The 23,161-nt window shown below is 41.2% G+C and overlaps 1 protein-coding gene across 8 annotated transcripts in view; it reads right to left on the bottom strand.

The window, feature by feature from the left end:
- LOC119955040 (coiled-coil domain-containing protein 91-like) overlaps window positions 1-23,161 on the bottom strand; it is a 185,750-nt gene that overhangs the window by 152,666 nt on the left and 9,923 nt on the right. For 7 of the 8 annotated variants that reach the window (XM_038780854.1, XM_038780862.1, XM_038780856.1 and 4 more), the window contains exons 2-3: window positions 11,014-11,057; window positions 7,946-8,024 (exon numbers count right to left, since the gene is read on the bottom strand). In XM_038780854.1, the coding sequence (XP_038636782.1) occupies window positions 7,946-8,024; window positions 11,014-11,043 (109 nt within the window). In that variant the 5' untranslated portion in view covers window positions 11,044-11,057. Of the gene's footprint in view, window positions 1-7,945; window positions 8,025-11,013; window positions 11,058-18,334; window positions 18,415-23,161 lie in introns of those variants that run through there. The other variant, XM_038780855.1, reaches the window with a different exon arrangement.

Raw genomic sequence — 23,161 nt, 5'->3', positions numbered from 1 at the left:
AGAAACATCTGAACACACAAGCCAAACCAAAGGTTAAAAGTACCAACAACATCCCAGCTGGAGTACTGAAGACACTGCTCTAGAACTAGCCGCACCTTTGATCAAGCTTTTACAATAAAGCTACAGAAAATTGTCCAGGTATATCCTGTCCAGAAAGAAAGAACAACCTCCAATCAGTCTAGTCTCAATTGTCGAAGTGATGGAAGGTATAATTTAAAAGTTGCACTTACTCAGCAATAACCTGTTCACCAACCATCAACATAGGTCCGCCAGTAGCCCAGCGAACCATGCCCATATGTTTTGGGCATGCCCGGCACTGGGGGAATTCTGGCAGGGGGTGGCGAGGACGGTGTCGAGGGTGGTAGGGTCCAGGGTCAAGCCAGGCTGGGGACTCGCGATATTTGAGGTTGGGGTGGAGCCGGGAGTACAGGAGGCGAAAGAGGCCGATGTTTTGGCCTTTGCGTCCCTAGTAGCCCGGCGGAGGATCTTGCTGCAGTGGAAAGATGCGAGACCTCCGAGCGTGGAGACCTGGATCAATGACATGGCAGGATTCATTAAGCTGGAGAGGGTCAAATTCGCCCTGAGGGGGTCAGTACAAGGGTTCTTTAGGAGGTGGCAGCCTTTCCTCGACTTTCTGGCTCAACGATAAGGAACTAGGTCAGCAGCAGCAGCAACCCGGGGGGAGTAGGGGGGGGGGGGGGTCTCAGGGGGGGTATTGTTTAAGTTAATTTGCTTATTGTTAATTTATTTTGTTGTTTATTGGGTTTGGGGGGGGGGAGGGGTTCGTTACATGCGTTGTTACGGGTGCTGGGGGGTGTTTATTATTGTTATTATTATTGTTCTGTTGCTATATATTTTTCAAAAAATTCCAATAAAAATTATTTTTATTTAAAAAACATAGGTCCACCAGGACTGCTCAGCTCCAGGTCTCATTAAAGCCTCAGTCCAAAAATGGACAAAAGAGCCAATTCCAAGGGTGCCTGGAACTCGCTGCCGGAGGTGGTGGAAGCAGGGACGATAGTGACGTTTAAGGGGCATCTTGACAAATACAAGATGAATGGAGGGATACGGACCTCGGAAGTGTAGAAGATTTTAGTTTAGACGGGCAGCAGGCTTGGAGGGCCGAAGGGCCTGTTCCTGTGCTGTACTTCTCTTTGTTCTTTGTTCTAGAAGGACAATGACAGCAAAAGCTGAGGAACACTACCACCTGCACATTGCTTCAAAGCCACACACCATCCTGACTTGGAACTATATTGCCATTTCTTCACTGTCATTCAGTCAAACGCCTGGGACTCCATTCCAGGGAGTCTGTGGGTGTACCTACATCAGATGAACTGAAAGAGTTTAAGGTACCGGCCCACCAGTATTTTCTCAAAGGCAATTAAGGATGGGTAACAAATGTTGGCCTCATCAGCGACACTCACATCTCAGGAACTAATAAAAATAACAATTTTGGTCTCTACATATTTTGTACCATTATTATTCCTTGTGTACAGCCTTCAATGAATGCATTTGTTCTCATACAGTTAAGCTAATGCAAAGAACCATCAAATAGTAGAATTATTTTCATTATTGCAACTCAATGAGCTTAAAAGACTTTTCTTCCTTTTTAAGTGACTTCAGAAGACAATCGACACTGTATTCCCCAACATCACAGTAATTTCTTCTCAATAAATGAGCATTTAACCTTACGGCACAATAAATACAGGCAATGAACTACAACTTCTGGCTCTAGTCAGTAAGCTACTCGACACTCAAGTTACATAATTGTTATCAAGGGAGTACAGAATTGCAGTATGAGTAAGTCTCCTCTAAAGTAGCTATGTGATCAATGTACAAGTTAAATAGTCTGCTTTTATTTTCATTATTTATGACTTTCATCAAATTGAAGATCGGAACCATATCCTTTCAATCTCTTTTCTAATAAAAACAGGTGCAGTTCGGAGAGAAAATCTTCATAATTTGGAGGTCCAATTCCTATAATTATCCTGGTTATGGCTCTTTGAACTACCTTCAATGCATCAATCGCATTCCATAGCATTTAGTATAATCCTCAGGGCAACTGTTTGAATATTACCATCACAACTAGAGCCAACATTTGTACGTTGTATTATGGAGTTGGTCTCCAAATTAAAGTAAAGATAGCGAGGCACTGGAGAAGGTCCAATAAAGTTTTGCAAGAATTGTGTTAGAACTGAGAGATTATACCTATCAGGAGAAATTTAACAGGATAGACTCTTTTTTTCACTAAAGACTGAGAGTGGCCTTTACAATTATGAAAGGAATTGACAAGTTAAGCATAGAGAGGATGTTTCAAATTTGGGCAAGTCTAAAAGTAGGCATCATATTAAAGTCCCTAATAAATTCGACAGGGAATTCAGGAGAAACCTCTTTACCCAGAAATTGGTTGGAATGCAGAATTCACTAACTGAAATAGTTGAAGGATTCCTAGGTCCTTTAAGAGAAACATATCAACATGAAGGAGAAGTGAATAGGTTTTGAAAATAGGGTTAGATGAAATAGAATGGGGGCAGACCTGTGTGGAGCATAAACACTAGCATGCGCCAGTTCACAAAGAAATAGGAAGAGTAGGCTATTTGGCCCAGTGAGCTTGCTCCATTTAACCTTTCTATATCCTTTTGCATGCTCTTTGTATTCTCCTCACAACTTGCTTTCTTACACATCTTTGAAGTCATCAATTCACTTTAGGAACAGAGATAGTTGCAGTTCAGAGTCGAAGCAGCAAAGAGATAAATGTGGACATCTGGTGGGGTAATGTAGGGGAAGACGTGCACGAGGTGGCTCCCACTAGAATATTGTACTTTTTGCCCCTTTTCTTAGTATCACAGGTTTATTTTCTTTTGAAAAACCCACATAGTTAGTTAATGTAATAAAGATCTTGTAACACTGAAATGCCCCAAAAAATCAGGGGAAAGCAGAAGTTTGTCGACAGAATCTGAGGTCCCTCACAGTTCATCGTCAGGTAAAATGGTGGAGTCAGTCTCTGGTGCTCTAGCTACACCACTAACGGACGAGGCGCTTGCTAGTAACATGGCAAAGGAATTAAAAATAAATTGTGACGGAGGACCTTCGGAAATCAATGGAAGAGGCCTTGGCCCCATTCGAGCGGCTCTGGGTAAAATCAATGAAACTGTGAAAGCCCATTGAGCCACGCTCAAAGATATGGAAGTGGCCATTTCGAGTCACAGCAATCAGATTGCCTCACTGGAATTAGAGCTACCTTTGGTGGTCGAAGCGAACAAGTCATTAAAGGCCAAGGTAAATGACCGAGAGAATAGGACCAGCAGGCAAAGCAATTGTGGGGCTGACGGAGGGATGGAAGGCACAACGCCCACACAGTACTTCACAAATATGTTCGGTAAGATGGTGAGTGAGGGGGATTCACATCGCCTCCTACATTGGACCGAACCCATTGTATACTCTGGCTGAGGCCTCGTCCTGAGGATCTCCCGTGTATGGCGATAGTGAGGTTTCAAATCTTCTAAGATGGGGCGAAGGTACACCGTGACTTTAAGTGGGAAGGCCACACCATCAGGTTCTATCACAACGTTGGTACGGAGCTGGTGAAGAGAGCTGCGTTCAGAAAGCCAAGGCTGTCCAGTTTGGTGTGGTCCACCCTGCTCAGCTTAGAGTAATTTCAGAAGGAAAAGACTATTTCTTTGAAGCACCAGGAGAGACGGACTCTTTCGTCAAGGAACACAGGCTGGGCACGGTGTAATTGAATTTTTGGTTCTGTTGATAGGCATGTTAATTTGTTGGAGTTTCATGGTTGTTCCTCTATTTTCTTGTTCTTGTTGAGGTTGAATTTTTATAGTTCTTGTTTAGATTTTGGGTTTAGTTCCATGTGGGGCTCTGTCTGTTTGTTATAATATATAGATCCCTTTTGGAGCACAAGATTTATGGGGTTTGGGGATTTTGTTGCCTGTAACTATTTTTATTATCTCCAGTCAGGAACCTTACTGCTAACCTAAGAGTTTTGAAGGGTTGGCTGCAGCTCAGAATCATCATTTGTTAAGATTAGGAGCCTAGAGTTTTTGTTTTGTTTAGGTTTGTTAGAAGTAGATTTTAGTAGAGGTGGAAAGAGAGTGGGATGGGTCTCAGTTTGATTGTTGAGTGGTGGCCAATGAATTGGCCAAATTGCTGTACTCTGTCTTGTAACAGGTGGTGATTGGATCCTATCCGAGTGGGATGGTTCTCAGACACCTGAAGGAGCAGTTGAGTCCTAGACACAGAAAGGCAAGGATCTGCTTTTCTCGCTCTCTCCAGAAAGGCTGTTAACGCTTGTTTAAATATTCCTTATCCCAGGGCTTGTTGCCCTCCACCCACACAGTCCTCTATCTCTTTGATTCTTAAGAAGGACAAAGACCCGGCATTAGTGTGGACAAACCAACCTATCTAATCGTTGTACTCTGATGTTAAGTTATTTGCCAAGGACGCTTCGGCTGGAGCCCTGCACTCCAATGTAATCTCGTAAGATCAGACAGGCTTCGTGAGGGGTTGGCAATTGTCGGCCAACATATGTCGCCTGCTGAATGTTGTCCTTTCTCCCTCTTCAGTGCCCAAACTGGAGGTGATTGTTTCCCTGGATGCTGAGAAGGCATTTGACAGAGTGGAGTGGAAGTATCTGTTTGACATTCTTTGGAAGTTCGATTTTGGACACAAATCTATTTCTTGGATTTGGCTACTGTATAAGGCCCCCCCATTGCAAGTGTTTGTTTGAATGCCCTGAACTCTGGTTATTTTTGGTTGAATAGGGACACGAGACATGGATGTCCACTGTCCCCACTCCTGTTTGCTTTGGCAATAGAGACGTTCGCTATAGTGCTGAGGTCCTCTGTTAAGTGGAGGGGGGTAAATCTGGGAGGGGTGGAGCACAAAGTGTCCTTTTATGCGGATGACCTATTTCTCTATATTAGGGATCCGGTCCCCTCCGTTCACAAGATAGTGAAGTTGCTTCGTATTTTGGCTCTTTTTCAGGGCGCAAGCTGATTTAGGGCAAGAGCGAATGTTTCCCGGTCAACCCATTGAGAGCCCAACTGGGGACGTTACCTTTTCGCCTTGTCAAGACTAGCTTTCTTTATCTGGCGATCCTTGTGGTCCACAACTGGGTCTTGCTTCATAAATTAACTTATTTGGTAGAAATTATCAAAACAGACTTGCAGAGGTGCAATAACCTCCCCTTATCCTTGGTGGGTGGGGTCAGATTATTAAAATGAATGTGCTCCTGAGATTTTTATTTCTCTTTCAGTACCTCCCTGTTTTCTCCCCAAGTCCTTTTGTGTTAAAGTCAGCAAATTGATGGCCTCTTTCATTTGGGCGGCTAAGACTCCCAGAATCCATGGGTTTTTGCTCCAAGAGACAGACAGTCAGGGGGCCTGGCCCTACCCATTTTACTGTTTTACTATTGGCCAGCCAATATTCAGAAGATATTGTTGTGGTTTAGCAATCTGGTTCCATATGGGGACAAATGGAAGCGAGCTCCTGCACTGCTTTTAGTCTTCGTGCAATACTTACCGCCCTGTTGCCTTTTCCCCGGTGAGATTTTCAATGAATCCAGTGGTGATCCCCACTCTGAGGGTTTGGAGGTAGTTCAGGCAACATTTCAAGCTTCGGTCCCTGTCTTCACTAGCCGCCATCTGCAACAATCACCTTTTCCTATCAGCTGGTTTGGACTTGATGTTTAAGACGAGGGAGGGGAAGGGTCTGGGGAGGTTTGAGGACCTGTTCGTGGAGGGGAGGTTTGCTAGTTTTAAGGAGTTGGCTTAGAAATTCCAACTACCTGGTTCCTGTCTTTTTGAGCTCAGAATAGTATTGAATTGGAAGCCAAAACTGTGAATGGCATGGTTCACCATGAGACAATATAGCCAGAAAGGGGAATAAAGTCACCAGCAAAGCAGTAAATGTGGCAGCGCGAGCTGAAGTGAATTCTCAATGTTAAGCTGGAGGGAGTTGTGACTCACCAAAGGCTGGATGTTGGATAAGTAGGCTGACACTACAGAGACAGTAAAGGGACTGGAGGAGAGAAAAGGCTGGGTGTCAAAAGGAATCATATCTGTAGATGTTTGGGGAGGGAATAAAGAAAAGCACTGCTAGAGAGGCACTCGGTGAAAAATAGCATCCTATACCTTTTTGTTGCTGTGCTAAGACTAGGATTCCCCCTCCCTCACTCGCAGCACGCACATCATTTGCAAACAACGACCTGCTCTGAATGAACAAGCACATGTTGTCATATAAAACCACAGAACATCATTTATTAGCAGATCTGGAATCCATTTAAAGTATGGATTGTACAGAATTATGATACAGAAGCAATGATGTTTTTGCAAGGTTACTATTGAGTTCCTTTCCATTCTGGACCATCCAAAATGTAACTGAAGCCCTTTTATCTTTAAATAGCAAATATGTTACTTAAAATTCCAGAACCTTTAAATAAAAATATTGAAACCAAAATTATAGGAATACATATTTAATTATGCTTCCTAAACCCCAGCCTAGCCACTTACCTATACAGGTGCTAACTCCAGGAATCATGCCTTGAATACCTCCATTCAATATTCGTGCTCATTTTCCACATGAGTGATACAAATTAACTGCCAAAGATCTGCATGTTCTATAAATCTGAAAAGACCACATGCAACCCTGGGGCATTTTTCTCTTGAATTCAGTATTGCTGATACTTGATCAAAATATCCTGTTCAGTGTTTGTACAAGGTTTACTCTTGGCATATATGACTACTTAAAAGAAAATCTAATGCCAAGATTGGATGATACCTGTACTTTTCAATGATACAAAGTCAGCAGAAAAATACTTGCATTGAAAATAAGCATTCCCTCAGTAATATCTGGAATTACTCCAATACCAACTCTTTCAACCCACAGTACTCATTGCAATATCCTTCATTAAGTTTCATGCCGAACTATCATTTAGCCGTACAATATTCTTTCAGCAGAGATGGACGGATTTTGCTTTCATGTGAAACATTAATGGTAGTCCAATATTTGCTAATAATTATATCCAAATCGTAACTAACTCCTACTACAAGTCAGACAATTGAAACTTTTGCCTCAGCATTCTTACTGAATTTTTCAAAGACGCATCTAAATTTCCATTTCCAATCAGTAAATGGACCAAAGGAAATAATTGATACATGAATGAATTTAATAACTTACTAATATGAAGGTAGAAATATTTATATTGATATAATTTATTATTACAATCTGTCATCATTTCTAACTCACCGAAGTAAATTAAAATATATTAACCTAAAAAGTGAGTGAAGATGCTCAAAAGAATGCAGGTGCATAAAAGAACTGAAAAGAGAAACTTTCAGTGCAGTGCAGTTGACTACAGAGACAAGAACTAATGGGAGATTGGCCCACTTATTAGGGCATATACAGTGGAATACTCCATAAAGTTTAAGATAAAAGGAAAATAAACAAATGCAGCAAAAATAAAATAAAACCACAAATATCTGGACATTTCAGACCCAACTGAAGATTATGTCTGACATTTGTCTTGATGTCCCCCAAGTTCAGCCAATGGTTTCAAATGTTTGGTGACCATAACACCCCCCCCCCCCCCACCCAACCCCAAGAGAATTATGTGAAGAGTCAAATCAACGAATGGCAATTTTCATATTGCAGTTCAAATGTGCAGATGTATTGGCAATACTTGTCATTGTGAACAATTGTTTTTTTTTAAATTTATAGTACCCAATTATTGTTTCTAACAAGGAGGGGCAAGGGGATTACTTTATTGAAAAAAACCTTCCTTCCATAATATGTATATACAACAAAGTTACTGAGTTACCTATTTTCAGAATTAAGACTCAATACAAAATATATCCAAGCCAAACATACTATTTAAAATACGTGCAAAGTGACCAGGGCTGAAAGAACTAATAGATTAATAAGATTCATTTACCTGCAGAAAATGCTGCCCAGGGGATGGCTGGTGAGATCGACTGCGTTCCCATTTCACCATCTTCAAAGCTCTCTGCTGCCTAAGCAATTTTTTTTTTAAAAAGGCACAGTTCAATTTGGCAGTACTAACTTATTTCCGAAATATATTTAACAAAAGAATGAAGAGTCATCAAAATTTATTCAGAATAGAAAGGCAAATCCAAATGAAAGATGAGAAAGTGTTTGGTTGAAGTTAGCTTGGGGCTGACTTGGAAGCCAGTTTATAAATGTCCAGCTGAATGCAGTTAGGCATGTTAAATGTTCTGAAGTCATATCTTGATGCAATATTTAATTTTTGAACACAGTTGTTCATTATGGAATGAATCCTCTGCCCCCAATGCAAAGCTAGCTTCCAAACTGCCCGCCAAACAGCTGACAAAGAAATGTTTTATTCTCCCATGTGCGTAAACACCAAATAAAACAACAGCACCAAGAGTAAATTTTGCACATCTACAATAATGTTATTGTGCCGCACTGCCTTCAAGGCACACATTCAAAGTTATGAAAACATTCTGTGCTGTGTTGAATAAAAATAATGCCTCCCCTGATGGTTCAGAGGGTAAATTCACTGTTTAGTGTTGCACTGAGCCACACAAACTAGCAAGACCACAGTTACAATAGATGGGGTCTGTGCTGTGCTGACGGATCTGAGCCGGGTTGGCTATTACAATTGGCCTGCTTTTCAAAGCTTGGGGAGGGGCAGGGAAGAAGAAAACTGTGAAGATCCCCTCTTGGAGGAATTGTGCCGAGTTGCTAATTATTTATATCTAGTGTAAAAAAAAAACTTGCATTCTAAGGAGTTGATTGATTTTCAAAACTGAAATGAGCTCTTGCAATGTGAACAATTTACTCAATAAATGTCACTCCAGCCAAGTGGGAGGAGAGAATCTATTCCAAAAGATTAACACAAGAGTCAATTCACATATGCTTAAAGAAACTTGTCAGTCTTGTAAACATGATGTGGAGATGCCGGCGTTGGACTGGGGTGGGCACAGTAAGAAGTCTTACAACACCAGGTTAAAGTTCAACAGATTTGTTTAGAATCACTAGTTTTCGGAGCGCGGCTTCTTCTTCACGTGAGTCACCCGATGAAGGAAGTTAGTGATTCTAAACAAATATGTTGGACTTTAACCTAGTGTTGTAAGACTTCTTACAGTCTAGTAAATGAGTTGGAAGCCGTTCAGAGAAAGTTTACTAGACTGTTGTGTTTTGTCTTCTATACCTTGTAAAGGACTTCAACAAACACCTTGACTTGTCCAAACCAGGATCTTTATTGAAGCACACATGGTAAGATAGTGATCTGTCACAGAGCAAGTTATCATGGAGTTTCTTTGTACTCCTCTGGAACTGCACCTAGCACAACTGTTCACCTGTATATCTTACTACCATCTCCTGCAATCATCTGCTGATGGCTGGATTTGTCTCCATTTATATAGGAGTCCCTCGTCACATGACCACAGTCTGGAGACCATGGGTGTGTCTGCATCGCCACCTACTGGTTGGAGGTTGCACACCATCCATCTGTGATATTGCTTACAGGCATATCACCACATAGACTAATCCCTAGAATGGGAGGGAGGGTTGTCTTCTGAGGAAAGATTGGATATGCTTCCACTGGAGCTTAGAAGAGGAACAGACAATTTGATTGAAATATACAAGATCCTGAGGAGTCTTGACAGGGTGGATGTGGAGAGGGGTTTCCTCTTATGGGAGAATCTAGAACTAAGTGTCATTGTTTAAAATTAAGGGGTTACCCATTTAAATCAGGGATTAGGAGATTTTTTTTTCTCTGAGAGGGTCTTGCATCTTTAAAACTCTCCACTTCAAAGGTGGTGGAAGCAAAATCTTTGAGTATTTTTAAGACAAAGGTAGATAGATTATTGATCAACAAGGAGGTGAAAGGTTACCGGGGGTGCGTGGGATTGTGGAATTGAGATTAAAATCAGAGCATGTTTGAGGGACTAAGTGGCTACTCCTGTTCCTAATCTGTATGTTTTGGGCCCTCAGTGAGTAAATTAAATTTTCAGAGGTACCAAGAGGTTCAACTCCTTTGATCAAGTGCTAGCACAGTTACATGGAGCTCTTTTCAATAAAGCACAATCTTCGGTCGTATGGTTCAAGTCCCTCACAATCCAATATGGGACTCCACAGTAAGCACAGATGAGATGGTGAAAAAGATGTACTTTTTTTAAAATTCTGAATATGCATCATGTTTTGGCACATTATCCTTTCCTCTTTGGGAGCAGAATATGAATCCAGACCAGACTGACAGAATGAAGAGTTCTTCTCTCTGCAGGCTGTAAGAATTCCACTTGAAATGAATTGGGCAATCTCAACACATTTGCCATACTTTACAATTGCTTATAAACTAGGGATTTCACACATTGGCTCATGTGCAGAAAGAAAAAAGAATCCTGCTGGTGTAAAGAATGGGATATAAAATATCTCCGTGGTAGCGAAAGAGAGGGATTTCATCCATAATGTTTTTGAATTGGAGTCTGAAAATGCGTGTAAAAAATAGAAATGGTTTCCATTCCATAGAAATAATTTATATTTGAAAAACACAAAAATATAACTCAGATCAAAATCAACTTAAAGCATTTGTCGTAAAACTCAGCATCCAGGGTCCCTTCTTAAATATAAGGGTAGCCTCTAAGGAGGTGCAAGAAAAACACTTGGTTACCCTCCACAAGCAGCTGCAGGAGAAATTAACATTCACCTTGTCTTGGTAATTAGCCAGAATGAGGTCCTTTGTAGCAAATGTGAAAGCAATTCTGTGTACCAGTTTCTTCTGGGAACTGCAGTAAAAGTGCCAAAATTCAATTCAAACCTTCACTGCCTTAAGCTAGCTGAGATTTTTATTCCCATCTGTCTGGGCTGAAATCAAAACATGATTCCAAAAACAAACCACACTAATCCACCACATTGTACCACCCATCACTTGTATGGTAGATGTCCAATACTTAAACCAGCATAAAGACAAGAGTCTGAAGCTGCACATGAGCCTATTCTGCAGACTTTAATACATACCTCAAATCCTCCAAATTCATCATCATCCATCTTTGACTGTGCACCTACAAAGATCACATAACAATATCATTTTACATATGTTAGCAATTACAACATACCATAATATTCATTCAAAAATCAATAGAAATGTTAGCTAAACTTTCATCGTAGTTTTTACCCAAAAATGAATCAGCCTTAACTCACAACACGTTATGTTTATGGTAGTCTATAAAACCAGACTTTTGTGACTTAAAAATAAAACAGTAAGGAATACCCCATAGATCTTAAAAATCTGAAATAAAAATTCTGGATCTGAAACTTCAGTTTCATTGTCAATATACTCCTCTTTGATATCACTGTTGCACGGTAGAGGGGCTGGTTTAGCACAGTGGGCTAAACAGCTGGCTTGTAACGCAGAACAAGGCCAGCAGCACGGGTTCAATTCCCGTATCGGCCTCCTCAAACAGGTGCCGGAATGTGGCGACTAGGGGCTTTTCACAGTAACTTCATTAAAGCCTACTTGTGACAATAAGCGATTATTGTAATTATTAGAGCATTTTAAATTGAACAAGTATTCCAAAGATCTTGCTCGAGATTATATTATGTCATCAATGGGATCATCCACTAGGTGTACAGAGTTGGTAATAAATAGCATTTAAAAATGAAAAAAAGTTCTTAAATGTTACAACACGTTTCCTTTTATTTTCGGAATGTTTTCACTTCAGTATTTTGGCAGTACAAACACACAATTCCAAACATTAGGACAACAGACTAGAGCATTTATAATATATACGATGAATGAGCGCACAGTAGCACAGTGGGTAGCACTGTTGCTTCAAGCACCAATGTCCCAGGTTCGATTCCCGACTTGGGTCACTGTCTGCGGAGTCTGCATTTTCTCCCTGTGTCTGCGTGGGTTTCCTTCGGATGCTCCGGTTTCCTCCCACAAGTCCCAAAAGACGTGCTGTTAGGTGAATTGGACATTCTGAATTCTCCGTGTGTACCCAAATAGGCGCCGGAATGTGGCGACTCGGGGCGTTTCACATTAGCTTCATTGCCGTGTTAATGTAAGCCGACTTGTGACAATAAAGATTATTATTTATTATTTTAAAGTAGAGGTTACAAAGCTATGCACGACAAAGGAGAGAAGCCCAGTCGTATTGTCAAATCTTTGAGGTATCTGGAATGGGAAAATTATTACAAAAAATGCTGGAAAAACCCAGCAGGTCTAGCAACATCTGGGGAAAGAGAAACAGATTTAACGCTTCCTGCCCATATGACTCTTCGTCTGGACTCGACATGTTAACTCTCTTTCTCTCTCCACAGATGCTGCAAAACCCGCTGACTTTTTCGCCGCATTTCCGGTTTCTATTTCAGATTTTCAGCATCTGCAGTGTTTTGCTTTTAATATCTGGAATGGGAACCATGGTTGATTGGCCCTGACTGTTGATCCAGAGATGGAGGAGAAGAAGAAAAACATTTTCTCTGCCATTCTAACCCAGATGGAATGCAAAAGAGGCATAATGTATGAATAGGACAGTGAACGTTTTTACTGCAAAACCTAGCTACCTTTATCCAGATTTTCCCACTTCAGCGGACTTCCTTAAATGAAGCCCTATGTTTAAATTAGGAGTTGACAGAAACATGTCACAGATAACTGTTTTACAGAAACATCACAAATATCTAACATTAATCTTGCGTCAATGTTTGTCCGATTGCCCCCTGTGAAGTACTTTGGGTGCTTTAGAATACATAAATGCAAGTTGTTATTGTTAGCTATGTTCAAACCTTCATAGACGAAATATCAGTACTTAATATTCTGCAATTGTTGCCAACATTTAGATAAAAGTGTAGATAAATCTTCAGTGACCTTTAGCTCTTCAGCCATTTCTAGCAGACGACAAGTGTTGTTATCATCCTTCCATCTACAAGAAATGATGGACAGGCAGCAAACAATCCATTTAGGTGAGGTGTTTTCACTTGGTGCACCTTTGCTGAAGACTGTGAAATCCAATCCTTGAGGGGTATATTCTGCCAAAAGTGCTGCACATGAAGCTGTCAAGTGACGTTGCAGGTTACTGTTTTTGGCACTGGCACCTGTTACCAAGCTGTTGTAGCCGCTGGTCTTGGTGGTAGTGCATGCCAGCCCACAAGAATTGTCACTCTTTCCCTCTTAGGCCAGCTGGTGACTCCTAAGTGCAATAGTCGATGTTTAGGACCTTCATGGCACACTTGCAAGATTTCCCCACTTGCCCATGGTCAGCTCACCATTCAAAAGCTCTCGGTATGGACTGCCTTTCATCCTACAGATGTGTCGATCCACCAAACCCACCTCTGGTTGATTAGTGCCAAAACACTTGGGAAATCTGCCTTTGAGAGAATGCCGCATTCATGATTTTGTCCTGCCCGGGTACATACATAATGCGCTGCAGTCAATGAAGGTAGAAAAATAATTTGAGCTTTTTTTCCTGGCAGCTGTAAGTCGCCCATGTGATGTAGCCATACAAGGTGCTGCCGAGAAGACAAGTTTTATAAAAGATCCGCTTAGTCCTAAGGTTCAGCTTGATGTTATTCCATGCATGTTTCATGCATCGGCCATAGGTAGCAGCTACTTTCCCCATGCCCATATTGAGCTCTGCATCTGCATGGCCACATTTTTTTGACATATTTAGTTAAGGAAAACAAGTTACAGGCATGGGACAGACAGTCCCATTAAGACCCTACGGCAGCTCAGTTGCTGTGTAGGTGACCAGCATAGCATCGTCAGCCTCGAGGAGTTCCCTGATCAGGATGCGATGTGTTTTTGATTTCACTTTCAATTTTAACAAATTGTAGAGCTGGCCGTCTGACCTAGTAGACTGCTTCCATATCTGCAGGGAATCAAAGTTCAGAAGCATGGAGAAGCTACCTAATAGAGTGTGGACTAGAGCACAGCCATGTTTTACTCCATCCTTCACTCTGAACTTGACGAAAGTGGAGCCATCAAACTGGACAATGCACTGCATATTGTCATGGGAGGAACGGATGAAACGGAGGAGCTTTGGTGAACTGCCAATTTTTCATAAAATCCTGTTCAGCCGTGCTCTGTTGATGGTGTCAAATGCCTTAGTGATTTTTAGGAAAGTAAGGAAAGGGATTATGTCATTTTCTCTATACTGCTCTTGTTGCTGGTGCAAGATAGTGTCCACAGTAGATCTGCCAGCACAGAAACCGTTCTGTGGTCCTGGGCACACCCAGTCTGCAAGTGTATGGAGTCTTTTAATTAAGAGCCGACACAGGCCTTCCCCATGATGCTACGGTGATCTCAGCTGAGTAGGTTTCAAACTGGTCCTTGTTGTCACTTCCACCATTCCTAAATAATGTTTATGGTGTTTCATGGAAGATTTAATTTAATGACATCCAAGCTTCCTCAATATCAGTATCAGTGCTTCCCAGTAAACCCTTGGTGGGTAGCTATCATTCTAGCAACAGTGCAAAGTATTGGTATTTGGCATCATTGGGATGTTGATGTGTGGAAGGCCATCTTGTTTGGAGCTGTGAAATGTTTGGTACTGCACCTTCACTCAGCTGCTGACAAGAGAGTGGTCAGTATCATAATCTGCATTTTGGCAAGTGCGGGTGTGGAGAACACTAGGCAGATTGTGCTTTCTCATGATGCACAGGTAGATTTCCTGCAAATGTCAGGACCTTGGGTGTTGCCATGATACCTTTTGGTAATGCCTGGGGGGTAAGGCAAAATCATGGTTCAAGGAGAGCAAGGAAGACAACCCTTAGGAAATATGGCATATCCACCAGGCTGGGAGAAAATACACAAGAAAGAACTACATAGGGAGCAATTTCAATAATTTTTGTTTCCTTTTAACAGCAAAGAATACAGGCGGTTCTTGGCAAAAGGCGAGTTAGAAAGACTGGGCAATCACAACAAAATCAAAAAATTAATCTTTGCCTGAACAGTGAAAAGCTGTACATGTCTGCAATTGGCCTGCACAGCCAGATTACAACGCACAACAGATGAATGAGTCTATGCATGCAAGAAATGGCCACCTTCGAATTTGAAAATAAGCCATCAAGGACATCCGGAGATCAGAAGGTAGGCACGGGAATATGTACCAATAAAAGATTTTGTTAAATGCTGTCAACAATTAAGGTTCTTCATACTCAGTGCCCCAACCGATGAAGGCAACCATGCCATATGCCTTCTTGACTGCCTTATCCACCTGGGTTGCCACTTCAGTAGTATGTGAACCTGTACACTCAGATCGTTCTGCCTGTCAACACTCCTAAGGGTTCTGCCATTTACTATACAATTACCACCTGCATTAAACCTTCCAAAATGCATGACCTTGCATTTATCCGGATTAAACTCCATCTGCCATTTCTCTGCCCAAGTCACCAGCCGATCTATATTCCGCTGTATCCTCTGACAAGCCTCTTCACTACCCGCAACTCCACCAATCGTTGTGTCATCCGCAAACTTACTAAGCAGACCAGCTACATTAACTTCCAATCATTTATATATACTACAAACAACAAACGTCCCAGCACGGATCCCTGGAACACCACTAATCACAGCTTTCCATTCAGAAAAGCACTCTTCCACCATTACCCTCTGTCTTCTATGACCAAGCCAGTTCTGTATCCATCTTGCCAGTTCACCTCTGATCCCGTATGACTTCACCTTTTGTACCAGTCTGCCATGAGGGACCTTGTCAAAGGCTTTACTGAAGTTCATGTAAACAACATCCACTGTCCTTCCTTCATCAATCACCTTCGTCACTTCCTGGGAAACGCTGCCGGGGAAGGTGGTGAAAGCAGATAAGATAACGGCGTTTAAGAGGCTTCATGACAAATACATGAATAGGATAGGAATAGAGGGATACTAACCCCTAAAGTGTAGAAGGTTTTAGTTTCGACAGGCATTATGATTGGCGCAGGCTTGGAGGGTCAAATCCATATTTGTACTTTGTTCTTCTTGTTCATCAAGCTTCACGTTTCGGTAGCCATTTCTGGCATCAAGCTCAGTGAAACCTTTTACTGTTGCCAGTGCTGGAGTGCTCTTCTATTTATTGAATAGGGAAGCAATTTCTCTTTATTGCTTGATTAAATTCTTTGGAATCCAGGCAAATTCTTAGCCATCCATTTTGCTTCTCTCTCACCACAATGGACTTTACTCAATCTGTCAGCTTTCAAATTCTGGCAATCACTTTCTTTTCTTCCATCACTTGGAGCTCTATTTAAAGCTTTCCTTTTAGTTCTATTGGTATCTTACGTGGGAGATAGATCACTGGTTTCTTCGCTTCATCGCTTTTCCATATATTTGGGTTGTTCCTGGCTGTCAAATCTCAATTACACCATAGGCCATCAGCATGACATTTCTCCGTTTCACAGCATCTATCCTTGGATAATCGGTTTCTTCTTAAATTTTCAGGGAAAGTCTTCCAGTCATCTGAGCGGGATGATATTACTCTGCACTCCGGTATCAATCTTCACTTCCAGATGTATTATTCTGGCTTATTTCTCAACATCCTCCCAATCTGAATGGTTATGTGAATTTATTTTCTCTGGGAACTACTGCATCCAGACATTTAACGCAGTTGGATGGTTCCCAAGTCCATTGTGTTCTCAAGCTCATTGCAATCTTTCAAGATATTGATGTTTTGGGCTTTTTTCCTTGTCATTTGTCTTGTTGCTCTATCTCTGATGATTCAATGACCATCTTCTTTCCTGGTCCTGCACATCTCTTCCAAGTGGTTGGGCTTTCCACAAGCTCTACAATTTGATCTGTACACAGGGCATTTCCTTCTGTTTGTGATCTCATGTGGTCATCCACAGCTCCTGCACATCTTTCTCTCTGTCTGATTGACATTCTTTTGTTACTGTTTCACTGCATCAACCCCGGTGCCTTTCTCTTGACTTAACTGAAAGCTAGCCATTTGGGTAGTCAGCATTTTCATTTGTCTACTCATGGTTTCATGTGCTCAAGCAGTGTCTACAGCCTGCATTATTGTGAGCTTGTTCTTTCCAATGAAATCCTTTTATATTTCAGGGTGTGCAGAGTACCAAATCAGCTGACCTATTAGCTTTTCATCTGTTTTCCCTGAATTTTTATTTTCTGGCGACATTTTTCAATCTTGTTACGAAATCGTCAACGGGTTCACCTGGTTCCTCCCTCAGACTTTGAAATTTGTATCAATGGATCTGATGTTTTGGCTCTGGCTAGAGATGTTTGCTGAATTTTTCAAAAATTATAACCTCCAAGAGACTTCACCTTTAACAACGGACATGAGGTTACATTCAATATACTTATAGTCCTTGGATTTTCCGACATCCACAGACCAGTTCTGTGTTTTCTTCTTGCAGCTTTTTTCCTCTCCCAGCTATTATACCAGTTTAACCCATTCTCTCTTGTTGGCAAAAAAGTTGCGGCTGATCTTTTTCTCTTCACTGGTGCCTTTTAGAAAGCTACTGAATGTCAATCTGCACATTCATTTCAACTTCTCAAATGCCTCAATGTTATCACCAGCGTCCCGACTCATTACAGGCTGAAACTCAGTTTCTCTCTCTCCGGGAACTAATGCGGGTTGATTTTTTCAATCTAATCCAGCATTAAATCCATCTAAAATGTCTGTGTTTTTACTCACAGACACTCACTGCCACCATGTTATGTCTTACAGTTTCACTACCCCACAGCGTGATGCAGGGACAGTGAGTAAATTTTAAGAGTTAGACAGATTTTTAATTGGCAAAGTGTTGAAGGGTTATGGAGAAAGGGCAGGATTGTAGAGTTAAGGCCAGGATGGGATCAGCCATGATCACATTGAAGGTGTTTAGGCTTGGGAGGCTAAATTGCCAACTCCCGCTCCTAGGTCATGTGTTCTAGGCTCACCTGAGGAAGGAGCAGTGTTCCGAAAGCTAGTGTTTGAAACAAACATGTTGTACTTTAGCCTGGTGTTGTAAGACTTCTTACAGAATTCAGTACTTCAATATAGCCATTTTTTTTTCTGCGCAAGCCTATACCAGACTAGCAAGATTTTAATCAGTTACCCAGTCTGTATATCATAAGCCACATATGGCTCCTTTGTGGCTATGTCATTTTTGAATTATTTTGCTTGGCTGCCTTGTGTACACATACCAATGTGTGGGGTGCAAAATAACAAAGGCATGAGAAAACACTGGTCATCCTTTCATTGATTCAGACATAGAACATAGAATTTGCAATGCAGAAGGAGACCATTTGGCTCATCGAGTCTGCACTGACCCTTGGAAAGGCCACCGCACTTAAGCCCATACTTTACCTGTCATGTGAGAGTACCTTTAAGAAATGTATGTTTAAGCAATGTACCTTTAAGAATTGGAGCAGCTCATATTACTGAAGTGATGTCAGAGGGTGGGGGAGCCGAGCTGAGCTCACTTCTGCTTTTGCTTTCAGTTTGAGAGCGAGCAGCTGAAAAGTGCCTGGCTGGTTTGCTGTGAGCTGTTTGAAAGGAGAAAGCCGGTTTGAGGAGAAAGCTGGGTTTTGTTTGTGTGTTTTGCAAAAAGCTGCAAGAAGAAAACACAGAACTGGTCTGTTGATGTCTGAAAATCCAAAGACTATAAGTATATTGAATGTAACCTCACGTCTGTTGTTTAAGGTGAAGTCTTTTGGAAGTTTGAAGGAACATTTTGAGGGAGTATTTAGTGTTGTATTATTTTCGGGGATCTTTGAAGTAAGGGGTGTTAATGATCCAATGTTTATTTAAAAGGTTAAGTTGAATTCATGGAATAAACATTGTTTTGTGTTTAAAAACCCATGTGTCCATAATTGTAATACCACACCTGGAGAACAAGCCGTGTGCTTCAAAAGCAACAATACATTAAAGGGAGAGGTTGGTTGAACTCCATGATACATTTTGGAGTTCTGAAAACGCCGCTCCCATAACAATTGGGGGCTCGAGGGGGATAAAAGTCTATCTATTGGATTAGCTTTTGTGAACTTAAAGACAGTGAAGGATTTTTACTTTTCCGGTGTGGCATTTTTGTTTAAGTGGGGAGAGTGTTGTGAACAATGGCTCTTTCGGAGGCTCAGAAGTTTTTGGGGGTGGACACGATAACACGTGATACCTTACTTTCAGAGACTAAAAACAGATTGTTAGGTTTGAGAAAAGCATTGCAGTTAACACTGCCTAGCAAAATACGAAAAGATGAGGTAATTAACGCAGTATCTGCACATTTACGTTTGCCTGTGATACATTCTGACTCATTAGATATGGCAAAGCTCCAGTTAGAGATTAAGCAATTAGAACATGAAAAAGAATTAAAGCAACTTGAACATGAAAAATTAATTAAAGCGGCTTGAATATGCAATAAAGAAAGAGATAAAGATAGAGAGGAAAAAGAAAAGGAGAAGAAAGAAACAAAGAAAGAAATAGAGAGGAAAGGGAGAAAGAGAGAGTTTGAACTTCGGAAAATGGCTCTGAAACATGAAAATCAGTTAAAATTGGCAGACGCAAAGGGACACGTACAGTTGGAGGAGATGGATGAGGATAATGAGACAGAACGTCATAGTCGAAGACGTGGTGGGGATCTATTTAAATATGTCCAAGCATTGCCAAGGTTTGACGAGAAGGAGGTAGAAGCATTTTTCATTTCATTTGAGAAGGTAGCTAAACAAATGCAATGGCCACAGGACATGTGGGTATTACTGATTCAAACAAAGCTGGTAGGTAGGGCTAGTGAAGTGTTTGCATCACTACCGGAGGAGGTATCTGGAACGTATGAGGAGGTGAAGAAATCCATCTTAAGTGCATAGGAGTTAATGCCTGAAGCTTACAGACAAAGGTTTAGAAATTTAAGGAAAGAATTTGGTCAAACATAAATGGAGTTTGAAAGGCTCAAACCGAGTAATTTTGATAGGTGGATAAGGGCTTTGAAAATAGACCAAACGTCTGAAGCTCTCAGAGAAATTATACTTTTGGAGGAGTTTAAAAATTCAATTCCTGATGTAGTGAGAACTCATGTGGAAGAACAGAGGGTTAAAACTGCGAGATTAGCATCAGAAATGGCAGATGATTATGAATTAGTTCATAAATCAAAGATTGGTTTCCAACATCAGTTTCAGCCTGTGAGGGATAGAAACTGGGGACATGAGAAATACTCCAGTGGTCAAGGTAAAGGTGGTCTGATGGGAGACAATACAGAGAGAGTACCTCAGATTTAAAAAGAAATCCAGGAGGGAAAAAAGAAATGAAAAGTTTCAAATGTTTTCACTGTAATAAACTAGGCCATGTAAAGTCACAGTGTTGTGGTTGAAGAAAAGCACTGGGAAGGCTGATGTGGTAAAACAGGATAAGACAGTGGGATTTGTTAGAGTGGTAATGGAAAGCCCAAGGGAAACGAAGGAGGTGCAAACGATTGTACAGCCTGTCAAGAAGTAATTGTTAAGAAGGTGCCAGATGTCTTTAAAGAATTTACTTGTGTGGGTAATGTTTACTCATGTGTATCAGGAGGAACAGGTAAAGAAGTCACAATTTTAAGAGGTACAGGGGCTAGTCAATCTTTAATGGTAAGAGATGAGGAATTATGTAGTTTGGGAAGAATGTTGCCAGAAAAGGTGGTGATATGTGGAATTCAGGGTGAGAGGAGTAGCATTCCATTATATAAGGTAGGGTTGGAAAGTCCAGTGAAGAGTGGTGAAGTGGTAGGAGTAATAGATAAACTATCTTGTCCAGGAATACAGTTTATCTTGGGTAATGATATAGCTGGATCGCAGGTGGGAGTGATGCCTGCTGTGGTTGATAAGCCAGTGGAAAATCAGACAACTGAAGGGTTGAAAGACGAATACCCTTGGATTTTTCCGGATTGTGCAGTAACAAGGTCGCAAAGTCACAGGTTAAGACAAGAGGAGAAATCAAAGAGTGAAGATGAAGTTGAAGTGCAATTATCAGAAACGATTTTTGATCAGATGGTTGAAAAAGAACAAGAGCAGGTGGAGAATGAGGCGGATATTTTTAGTTCAGGAAAATTGGCGGAGTTACAACAGAAAGATGTAGAAATAAAACGGATATATCAGAAAGCATATACGGAAGAGGAATCTGAGAGTATACCAGAGTGTTATTACCGTAAAAGTGATGCCTTGATGAGAAAATGGAGACCTGTACATATGCAGGCGGATGAAAAGTGGGCAGAAGTTCATCAAGTAGTATTGCGGGTCGGGTATAGAAAGGTGTTGCGAATTGCACATGAGGTACCAGTGGGAGGTCATTTGGGAATAAGGAAAATTCAAGCTAAAATCCAGAAACATTTTTATTGGCCTGGACTACATAAAGATGTAGTTAAATTTTGTCAATCATGTCACACATGTCAAGTGATAGGGAAACCTCAAGCAGTGATAAAACCAGCGCCCTTAATACCCATTCCAGCATTTGAGGAACCTTTTATGAGGGTCCTAATCGATTGTGTAGGATCGCTTCCTAAAACAAAAAGTGGGAATCAATATCTTTTGACTATTATGGATGTGTCTACTAGGTTTCTAGAGGCCATTCCAGTACGTAACATTACAGCTAAAAGAATTGTGGAGGAGTTACTTAAATTCTTTACTAGATATGGACTACCCACAGAAATTCAATCGGATCAAGGATCGAATTGTACTTCAAAGTTATTCAAAGAAGTTATGGATAGCTTAGGAATAAAACAATTTAAATCAACTACGTACCATCCAGAATCGCAGGGAGCGTTAGAAAGGTGACATCAGACATTAAAGACAATGTTGAGGGCGTATTGTCAAGATTATCCAGAGGATTGGGATAAAGGAATCCCATTCGCATTGTTTGCAATTAGGGATGCACCTAATGAGTCTACCAAATGTTGTCCCTTTTGAACTAATTTTTGGTCATGAGGTAAGAGGACTACTTAAGTTAATTAAGGAAAAATTGGTGGGTGAGAAATCGGAAATCACACTATTGGATTACGTATCAAATTTTAGGGAACAATTAATTAGGTGAATTGGCTAGACAACATTTGAAAATTGCACAAAATGTGATGAAACGGGTAGCGGACAAGAAATCCAAAGTTCGTAGTTTTGCCAATGGGGATAAAGTTTTAGTGTTGTTACCAGTGGTAGGGAAGCTTTAAAAGCTAGGTTTTGTGGACCGTATCAGATTGAAAGGAAATGAAGTGAGGTGAATTATGTGGTAAAAACATAGAACATAGAACATAGAACAGTACAGCACAGAACAGGCCCTTCGGCCCTCGATGTTGTGCCGAGCAATGATCACACTACTTAAACCCACGTAACCCGTATACCCGTAACCCAACAATCCCCCCATTAACCTTACACTACTGGCAATTTAACATGGCCAATCCACCTAACCCGCACATCTTTGGACTGTGGGAGGAAACCGGAGCACCCGGAGGAAACCCACGCCCACACGGGGAGGACGTGCAGACTCCACACAGACAGTGACCCAGCCGGGAATCGAACCTGGGACCCTGGAGCTGTGAAGCATTGATGCTAACCACCATGCTACCGTGAGGCCCCAGATAGAAGGAAGATTCACCAAGTGTGTCATGTGAATATGCTCAAAAGGTACTTTGAAAGGGAAGGAGAGAAAAAGGTTTTTAATGATTCTAACTCAAAGTGACGAACCAAATCCAGATGTCTGTGAATTTGACATAACTCAAATTAAATTGGAAAATGAGGATGTTCTTAAAAATTGGGATGAATTGTTAAGTTACCTTCCAGAGGAAAAACAAACTTACCTGAAAGAGTTATTGATATCACATTGGCAAGTTTGTAGAGATAAATTGGGAAGTACTAAAATGGCTACACATGATTAGGATGTGGGAAATGCTGCTCCTATCAAACAACATCATAGACTTAATCCTTTAAAATTGGCACAGGTTAACAGAGAGATTGAGAGTATGCTGAAGAATGCATGAGTGGTTGCAGCCAATGGAGCTCACCCATAGTGATGGTACCTAAACCGGATGGTACCCAACTGTTGTGTGTGGACTATCGAAAGGTGAATGCAGTTACAAGAACGGACTCTTACCCTATCCCAAGTTTGAAGGATTGCATTGAGAAAGTGGGACAATCTTTTATTTCCAACTTCCAGACGTGGAAAGAACATTTAAAACATTATATGGAGTTCTTCAATCGACTTCAGGAGGCGAGTTTGGTGATGAACCTAGC

This window comes from Scyliorhinus canicula, chromosome 20 (assembly GCF_902713615.1).
Source record: "Scyliorhinus canicula chromosome 20, sScyCan1.1, whole genome shotgun sequence".
Classification (NCBI taxonomy): domain Eukaryota; kingdom Metazoa; phylum Chordata; class Chondrichthyes; order Carcharhiniformes; family Scyliorhinidae; genus Scyliorhinus; species Scyliorhinus canicula.
Note: the sequence above shows the minus strand (reverse complement) of the source record. Positions and strands in the feature narration are given on the sequence as shown.